This window comes from Geospiza fortis, unplaced genomic scaffold (genome assembly GCF_000277835.1).
Source record: "Geospiza fortis unplaced genomic scaffold, GeoFor_1.0 scaffold48, whole genome shotgun sequence".
Lineage (NCBI taxonomy): Eukaryota > Metazoa > Chordata > Aves > Passeriformes > Thraupidae > Geospiza > Geospiza fortis.
The window spans coordinates 217,519-227,274 of record NW_005054594.1 but is presented as its reverse complement, the minus strand read 5'-3'; the positions used below and the strand labels follow the sequence as shown (position 1 = coordinate 227,274).

Sequence of the window (9,756 nt, the reverse complement as noted above, 5' to 3'; positions counted from 1 at the left end):
TGAGGTCCCAGACTGAGCATTAAAGTCTGTCCAGAGACTCAATTTCAGATAACCCACAGTCCAGAGGAGTGGGCTGAATAAACCTCAGAGCTGGTGTTTCCTGGGGACCTTGGTAATAATGTGGTTTATTGATCAGACCAATCCATATCCTTCTCCTTCTCATCATGTTTCCTTTTCTCAGCTGGTCTGTCTCAGGTTTGTTCTTAGATCTGATACACTGATTTTAAAAAAAGGCAAAAAATCCCCAAAATATATTTCAAACCAAGTCTCACTCTGCTGCCAGGATCTGTCACAAGTGCTTTGGTCTTTGGGTTTTTTTTAAGAGGGGATTTTTTTTAACAGACTGAGGATATAAAATAAAGATGGCAAACTCATTAAAAGAATTTTAGGCTAAGTGGAAACTCTTGTCTACTACAAAGTTAAAGCTGACTCATGTAGGCAGCTGCAGAATTAAACATTTTGGAAGTCAGCTATTCCAACTGCTGCTGTTGTGGGAATATTAAGGCATTAATAGGTTTGGGGGCAGTGGAATTACAGAGGGAAACAAATGTGTCACATCTCTTCTTGTGTGTGTCAGCAGCCCTTCTCATCTTAAATTTTTGGGGGGAAAATCATCTGTACTCTTTGGTTTAGAACATCATTACCTTAGGACTTAAAAGAACCTGATAGGATTTTCCTTCATTTAAAAGTAAAATACCAAGTCTGGGTGTGCTGCTGCTGCTCTGAGCCCTTTCTGTAGCATCCCAGGGGAGGTGATAGCCCAGCAAATCAAATTTACTCAGTGCCTACAGGAAATTAGCATTTGTCCTGTCATGGAATATATATTTTCACAGAATTTAGGTCTGTGTGCAGTTGGTAAATCAGTGTGATTGCTGTTTAATTATGTGCCATTACTGAGCTTGTGCAGCCACTGAGCTGGGAGTGCTGGGCTGGGTAAGGGAACCTTCCTTGGGCCGGGATCGGATTTAAATAAACCATAAATGGGGTGTGCCCTCCCAGAAGTGAAGCTTTCACAAGGTTGCTGGTTACAAACTAACAAAGTAAAAATTACACTGGGATGGGGACTAGGAAGAGGTTAGTATGTGTAATAATTTGCTGTTAACAATGCAGCAAACATTATGATGATTTTAAAAGGGCTGTTTAAAGTTTCAGAGGGGAAAAAATGACTGCTACCAAACAGCCAGAGCCTGACAGCCTGTTTTCTGTGCTGAATTAAAGTCTCTTCTTCTTCTAAAAAGGATCATAAACCTGTATTTTAATGACCCATTTAAAAACACCCGGATTATTTGTTAGCCCATCTTTCATTTTCTCAGCAACATAATAGCTGTCATTCTCCTAAATCACAAGCATTCCTTAGGAGACTTCCCCCAGCCTGGGCTCACAGCTGGAAGCAGGACAGGAACTGAATTTGGTGCTTTTTCCCCTTTTAGGAGGGTGTGAATTGCACTTTTCCTGGCGCTGTGTGCAGCCCTGCTGCCAGCAGGGAGCTGTGGGATAACTCCTGTGGGGTTTGGGGCAAGGCATGGATGGGCCAAAGCACAGGGAGACAGCTGATCCCACTGATCTGTGGCTTGGAGCAGGGCTGGAGCCCCAGAGAGATTCGTGGAAAATCACTTTATTGGAATAATGCTGCTTGAAACGGCTGCAGAGTGGACAGGGAGTCAGGAAGGGGCAGAGGTGAGCTGGAATGCAGCCATGGAACTGCTGCTTGCTTTGCCTTGGAGAGGGATGGGAGAAGTCAGCCCCGCTGGAAGCACAGCTTGGAGTGCTCCTCTGCAGTAATGGCAGTGCTGGGAGCTGGGAGGGATCCCTGGTGTCCAACAGGATCCCCTGCAGTCAGGTTTGGGGTGTCTCCAAGGAATTTCCTTTCTTTCCACATTTCTGGCTGTAGATATTGCACCAACAGCTCTGCTCTGGGAGCTCTGCTTTTTTTCTCCCCGATCTCTGTGACTTTCTGTCATGCTGCCTTTGATGTCAAAACAGCTTCTGCAGTTTGAGAAGAGCAAGGCAAATGTGCTGTGCACACAGGATTGCACAAGGCTTATCCATCTCTTTCTGGATGGGTGTTCCAGCACATACTCATGCAAATGATTTGTAAAAAGAGAAATAGATTTTGGGAGCTATGCTGCCAGTGATAGCATCCAACATTTCCAACTGGGAGCCCTGAAGTGAAACATGTGCATCAACGTGAGGCTGATTTCTGGGAGCCCAAACCACATGTGTGTCCTGCCTTTCCATCCTGGAATGGCCCAGGGCAGGGAGCCCTGCTCCCATCACCCCCAGTGCCATTTGGAAAACAAAGGCAGCAGCCCAGCTGTCCATTCTTTTGGCCACATGTGTGATTAATCCCAAGCTGGAGGGAAAAGTGAAGTTTGCCATCTGCTGAGGCCCTGGCCTGGAGCAGCACTCAGTGAGGCATTGCTCACAGTGCACTTCTGGGAATCAGAGTGGAAAAAAAGGATAACTGTGTCAGACTCTAAACTTGCATAAAATCACTCAGATGGCTCATTAAAGGAACCAGTGGGAGATACCAATGCATGAAATTTTAGAAGCTTTTCAAGATAGAAATGTGGAACTCATTTTTGATGCTATGAAATCCAGGAGAATTTCTATCCCAGAACTCCAAACCTGGCCAGGCTTTAAGAGGTGTTCCCCAGACAGCACCTATTCCATTTCATGGTAAAGAAATTATTCCAGCAGGTTTGCTTCAATTTTATTCGCCTCCCTGAGCTACCTTGTGGTCTGGAGCATGTGTGTGGGTGTGAAAGCAGAGACTCCTTCCCTCCTCCTTTTGATTCCTTAAAAACCAGCACAGCACAGTCCTGCAGCCCCTGTGGAGTCATTCTGGCATCAAGCAGGAACGATGGAATGGAGCTGACACTTGTGCAGTTGGATCAATAAGAGAGGAAGCAGGAGCTGCTGGCCATGAGTGCAAGTTGCAGCTGGGAAAACTGTGGCTGTGAAAAACAAACAGGAGGAGAAGGATCAGGAGACTCTCTGCAGGGATGGAAGGAGTGGGGAAAATCTCAGCGGAAAAACATAACTTTAAAGGAATTAGGACAGGGGGCAATGTTTTAAATTGAAAGGGAGATTTTGATTTGGTGTTAGGGAAAAATTGTTCCCTGGCAGGGTGGGCAGGCCCTGGCACAGGGTGCCCAGAGCAGCTGGGGCTGCCCCTGGATCCCTGGCAGTGCCCAAGGCCAGGCTGGATGGGGCTTGGTGCCACCTGGGGCAGTGGAAGGTGTCCCTGCCCATGGCAGGGGTGGCACTGGATGAGCTCTAAGGCCCTTACAAGCCAAACCATTCTGGAATTCTGTGATGAAGAAATCATTCTAACTTTTTTTACATGTAAGGCTACAGCCACAGGGTACCTAGGGCACCAGGAGGGGAGGATGGCACCAAGGTGAAGAAACTTGAGAGAAGTTTTACATTTACAGTAAATCAAATGAAATTTGGTGTTGCTGTCTGAGGAAATACAAAGTAATATCTGCTGACTGGAGCTACATCACTCATGGAGAAAAGGAATTTCACTCAGAATAATTATTTACGTGGGAAAAGCAGGGTCCTACTTGAGATTATATATGTTTTACATATATACAATGCATCATTTCAAATTTCTCCTACATTATTTAGTAAAAGGAGAGGTTTTATGGGGAAAAGGACCTGATGGTGGCTGTGAATTCCTCTCAGAAAACCCCAGATTTCCCTCAGGGGAGCAGAAACGGGGTGGAAGGTACCAATAATGTAAGCATCAATGAAAAAAATCCCATTAGAAATATTTTATGCAGTTTGTAATTAATCCAGTTACAATATATTGGATTAGTATTTCTTCCTTTCTGACCCATGTAACTTTCCAAAATTCCTGAAGGTTTGTAATTAATCCAGTTACAATATATATTGGATGATTGTTTTTCCTTTCTGACACATTTAACTCTCCAAAATTCCTGAAAGACTGGGGGTGCAGAAGCCCATAAGGATACTGTGGAGGAAAGCAGAAGCTGTTTGTGGTTTCAGTCTGGTTTTGTGATGCACCACTTCCCTCCTTTCCCTTGTTCCACAGCTAAACATTGATCCCACTTGCTGTGGATGGCATTTCCTTGGGTCAGGCTTTGTAGAGAAGCAATTTAACTTTAAATACACTCACACCAACCTAGTGAGGGGGCTTTTCTTTTCCCATTTGTGCAGCAAAATCAACTGCCTAACCCTTCCAGATTGATAGCTCCTTGAATTGGATGGAATTTTCTAAAGGTGGGGAATAAAACTCCTGCTTGCTTCTCTGCTGCCAGTCTGGGGAGAAAAGGGAAATAATTCCCTAGAACTCTTATTGCAAGGTTAATCTGGTCTGCTCCCTGTGGGAGGGTGGGTGGATTTGTGCTGCAGTTATTGGGTTGCAACAGGAAAAGCAGTTTTTGGAATTCCCAGTTTTTGGAATTCCCTGCTTGATAGAATTGAATGCTGGATAATGTGGTGGTGTTAGCAGAGATCCCAGGATGAGGGAAGAGATGAGAACCTTGACTCCATGTTTCAGAGGGCTGATTTATTATTTTATTATATATATTAGATTAAAATGAAATGATAAATTAAAATGATACTAAAGAAAGAAGAAAGGATTTCATCAGAAGGTTAGCAATGATAATAAAGTCTTGTGACTGACTAGAGTCTCAACACAGCTGGACTTGTGATTGCTCATCAAGTAGAAACAATTTCACATGCTGAGTGAACAATTCTCCAAATCACATTCTAAGGTAGCAAAACATGGAGAAGCTGAAGCTTCTCAGCTTCTTAGGAGAAAAGATCCTAGCAAAAAGATTTTTCATAGAAGATGTCTGTGACAGGACAGCATTCCTTGGAATGCTGTCAGGAGGAGCTGCCTCGTTGATCAAGCTCATTGCAGCCTCTCTGAGGACACCAAGGCTGGTTTCCACGGAGGAACAGGAGGGTCCTGCTGTGGTTGGCCCCTGTGTGACCCTGTGCCCTCCGTGTGTTGCAGTGACCATGCAGCAGGTGGCCAGGACCGTGGCCAAGGTGGAGCTGTCAGACCACGTGTGCGACGTGGTGTTCGCGCTCTTCGACTGCGACGGTGAGTGAGCGCCCAGCTCAGCCAGGCTGGGAGAGCCCAGGGCAGGAAACCTGGGGCGAAATGGTTCTTCCACCATGCTCTGTGTCCATGGAGCTGCTGTGATCCCCTGTTGGATTGAGCCCTTTTCTGACCCAGAGATGGGGCAACTGAGAGGTGATTTAAAAACTTTTACTCCATTTTCAGTCTCATGTGAAGGGTGAGACAATACAGATGTTATAATTCACACCATCACAATCAGAAGCCAACCATTTCCTAATTACATTATAAGTGTTTCTTGGCCTATCAGCTTTTGCCACACCATGCTGTAAATGCTTTTATTGTATTTGTGGGGTGCCCCGTGGCAGGAAGGAATGATGAATCTGACTCCATGTTCTCAGAAGGCTCATTTATTATTTTATGATGCTATATTATATTAAAGAATGCTATACTAAACTATACTAAAGTTTAGTACAGCATTCTTTAATATAATATAGTATCATAAAATACTAAAGAATACAGAAAGGATACTTACAGAAGGCTAAAAAGATAATAATGAAAATTCGTGACTCTTTCCAGAGTCTGACACAGTTTGGCACTGTTTGACCAATGAGTCAAAACAATTCACATCAAACCAATGAAATAATCACCTGTGGGTAAACAATCTCCAAACACATTCCAAAGCAGCAAAACACAGGAGAAGCAATGAGATAATTATTGTTTCCCTTTTTCTCTGAGGCTTCTCAGCTTCCCAGGAGCAAAATCCTGGGTGAAGGGATTTTCCCAGAAAATATGAATGTGACATGCCTTAAAGCATCTAAAATTCCCCCTCATGGGTCCTACTACAATGCATCTTTCACAATTCTATTTCTTCAAAGTATCCAGTCTTTTTTACAAGGCCATCCTTTGAAACTTGTTTCTAGCTCTATTTCTCTCTCTTAAGTCAGCATTTCTTATCTCAGGGTTTGCATGCAGATGCACACACTGTGTAAACCTTCTGTCAGGCTTTGAGAATTCTCTACAAATCCATTTCCTACATTGCCCCTGCCCTTTTGGGAAGGGTATCCAGTGGTCCCCACCCTGTGAGATGGGGATGTTGGAGCACAGGTGGGAGGGTTTGGTGTGCACACTTTGCTCCTTTTCTCCCATCCAGTTGGTCTAACAGAATGAGCTGTTGTGCTCCAGTGTTGGAAACGAGCCGGGCTGGGGCTTTATCTCCAAAGTCCTAGACAAATGTCAGCTTAATTTTTAATTAATTAATAGCAGCTGTGTGCCCTGCTGGGAGCTGGCTTTGCAGAGGCTGTGAGTGCCCCAGGGTGGTTGTTGTCACACTGAAGCACTCCTGGCTTGATTTAGCGGGAGTTACTGGAGTCTTTGCCAGGTGACAGCAATTCTGACTTGGAAAGAAGGAAATTCTGCATTTGCCCAAAACTGCCAAGCCAAAATCAGAGTCCTGGCTGGCACCCTGCTTCTCCAGCAGAGTCACCAGCATCTGGCAGCTCTGAGTGGCAGCACTGTTGCATAAGTATGAACATTTTAAAATGCATTTAATTAATTTATTCCTTATTGTCCCTCTTGGTTTCAGCCCCACCTGCTCCTTTGCACGTCCCTAAGGTCACATCTCCTGTTTTATTTTCCTCTGTGCTTCAGTACCACTGTTGTGATACAATCTTCATGCCAGATGATCAGGCTGGAGATCAGAGTGAGCTGAAGTGTAACCAAATATTCCCTGTTTGCCTTCTCTCAGAGGAGAATCTCCTAAATATTTTGATAGCAAATCTTTAGAGGGAAAGACTCTGGTTGCCAGAAAAGTCCCCCAAGGAAGAAAACAAGTAGAAAAGCAGACACAGACGTCTTTTTATTATTATTATTTTGTTGTTTTCACTCCATCAGTGTTTACAGACATTAAAAACCTGCAGCACTGGAGGGAATTTTGCTCAACCCTTAACAGTTTGCTGGAATTTTGCTGCCCAGTGGCTGCATTCTCCATAACCTCATTCATCAGATCAACAAATCTTCCCTTCTACTCCATTAGGAAAATTTGTGCACCCACAATTTCCCAAACCACTTAAAGCAGTGTTTCCTGGGAGGACAGGGACATTTAGTTTGCATTTCCTTTTCTGCCTCCTGCAAACATCCATGGGGTTGGGATTTAAACTCTGTGGCTTGGGAACCCTTGCTCAGCAGGATATTTTGGGAGGTGGGAGCCAAATATGATCTGTTTGTGCAGGAAAGAACACTCATGGCTGCTGCCCTTTAAAGTTATCACTTCAAGGAGGTTGCTGGTGGGTCTCTGATTGCTTTTCCTCCTTTTTGCAGGGAATGGGGAGCTGAGCAACAAGGAGTTTGTTGCCATCATGAAGCAGCGGCTGATGCGTGGCCTGGAGAAGCCCAAGGACATGGGCTTCACGCGGCTCATGAGGGCCATGTGGAAGTGTGCCCAGGAGACAGCCTGGGACTTCACAGCTCCCAAGCAGCAGTAGTGGGGTTGGCAAGGAGCACCCCCATTCCCTGGATCAGCCCCTGGGCACAGCAGGGTGGCACCAGGCTCTGGAGAGCCCAGGCTGGCTGTGCCAGGAGGGTTTTGGCAATCCAAGTTAGAAACCCACACCTGCTGAATTTGCTTGCTGCTGGCTCCTCCATCTTCCTCTCTCTCAGGAACAAGGAAAGGACTTTTACTGGCACCACCTCCGTGGCATGATGTGCCCTGCTCCACAGCTGGGCCCCAAATCACCTTTATTTAATGCTATGAAAAATGGCATGGAGGGGGTTCTTTTGATTCTCAGCCTGCTCCTCAGAAAAGCCAGGCAATTCCTGGATTCCCTGGATCCCAGGCCAGGATTGCAGCCAGCCAAAAGCCCTGTGCTGCACCTGCTGCAGAAGGGCAGCTAAAAGCAGTGCAGCTCTCCTGCCTCCTCCTGCTGCAGGAGCTCCCTGATTCCCTGAATGAGGAGTTGTACTGGGAAGGGCTGGCAGGTGTGGTTTGCTGGGGGCTGACCTCTGTAAAATTCCTTGTAAAGATGTTCCTCCCTGCAGCCTGGCTCTGTCTCTGCATTGCTCCACATCCTCCCCCAGGGCTGGGGCTGAGGCACTGAACTTGGGGTGCTTTGGGAGTGGGGGAAACCTCTGTGAATTTCCAGAGCTAGAAGGACAAAGGGGATCAGTCACTCCTGGAATACTTTCTGTCCCCAGCACAGGAAGGACATGGAGCTGCTGGAGAGAGTCCAGGGGCAGCCACCAAGGTGATCAGAGGGATGGGAGTATCTGTGCCATGAGGAAGGGCTGGGAGAGCTGGGATTGTTCAGCCTGGAGAGAAACTCCAGGGTGACCTCATGGTGGCCTTGCAGTGCCTGGAGGAGGTGACAAGAAACGTGGAGAGGGAATGTTGACAAAGGCCTCAAGTGCCAGGACACAGGGAATGGCTTCCCACAGCCAGAGCGCAGGGATGGATGGGATATTGGCAGGGTGGGCAGGCCCTGGCACAGGGTGCCCAGAGCAGCTGGGGCTGCCCCTGGATCCCTGGCAGTGCCCAAGGCCAGGCTGGATGGGATTGGAGCAGCCTGGGACAGTGGAAGGTGTCCCTGCCATGGCAGGGGTGGCACTGGGTGGGATTTAAGGTCCCTTCCCACCCAAACCATTGTAGGATTCCGTGGTTCACACAGGGATATTGATCCTGATCACTCCAGCCAGAGTTCTTTTCCTCTCCCCCCCATTTCCCAGGCTGTTTTGGGGTGGTTTGGGTGTCCCTGTGCTGTCACACACCTCACACCCACAGACCTTCCTGCCTCTCTCCTGCGTGCTCCCCAGGGCCAGCCTCCAGGGATCTGTCACCTGTCTGTGAATTCTCTTCTGGGATGAAGGTTGTTCTGCCATCCCTGCTGTGACCGAATGTGGAACAATGTGACACAGCCCCAGTCTCGGGTTTTGCCTTGCTGAAATGGCTCCTGAGGTATTAAAGAGCTTTTTTCCCAGCCCCACGACCAAAGAAGAAGTCGAGATTCGTCGGTTCTGCTTTTCAAGGTTGTTTATTTTCTCTTATCCATTCCATTCTTTCTCTGCCCTGCTGAGATCTGTCCAGCAGGTCAGGTTGTGGCACAGTCCCTGCCCTTGGGGTGGAGTTAACTTTTTATACTATTAACTACACGTGCTTTATTTACAATAATTTTCCAATAGCTATCACCTATGTTACACAGTCTGTCTCTACTCTAAACCAATCCAAAAGTGTCACCATCACAGCAGGAGATGGAGGACAAGAGGAAGAAGGATAGGACATGCCCATATTCCTCCATCTTGCCTCCTGAACCCCCATTCTATAAGCCTAAAATTCTACTTTTTCACCTGTGACAAGTTAGCTATCATTCTACTCAAACCCTTGTGGCTTGTAACTCCTCACACAAAGTTGGTCATTGTTTCCATGGGCTAAAATCAAAGGCATAGGTGTTTTTGACTCCATGCCAAGGTCTCTGAGCCCCCTGCCAGGGTCTGGAATCACCCAGGGCAGCCAGAGGGATGTCCTGGGTTCCGACACCCGAGCAGCCTCATCCTCCTCAGGGTCCCCTCAGCCCGTCCCGGGCGCGGTCCCTGCAGCCAGGCCGTGTTCCAAGGGTAGAACTCCATGAGGAGGAGGCTCTAATAAGGAGTTGTTAATAACCCTCCGGGAGCAGGGTCCGGGGGTGCCCTCTGGCATCCCCTCCCCTGTT

At 47.0% G+C, this 9,756-nt stretch overlaps 1 protein-coding gene across 6 annotated transcripts in view; it reads left to right on the top strand.

Annotated features, from left to right (window-relative positions):
• MICU1 (mitochondrial calcium uptake 1) overlaps window positions 1-8,091 on the top strand; it is an 89,618-nt gene extending 81,527 nt beyond the window's left edge. For all 6 annotated transcript variants that reach the window (XM_031064462.1, XM_031064461.1, XM_031064460.1 and 3 more), the window contains 2 exons: window positions 4,991-5,080; window positions 7,376-8,091. In XM_031064462.1, the coding sequence (XP_030920322.1) occupies window positions 4,991-5,080; window positions 7,376-7,539 (254 nt within the window). In that variant the 3' untranslated portion in view covers window positions 7,540-8,091. The remainder of the gene's footprint in view (window positions 1-4,990; window positions 5,081-7,375) is intronic.
• The last annotated feature ends 1,665 nt before the right edge of the window (window positions 8,092-9,756 follow it).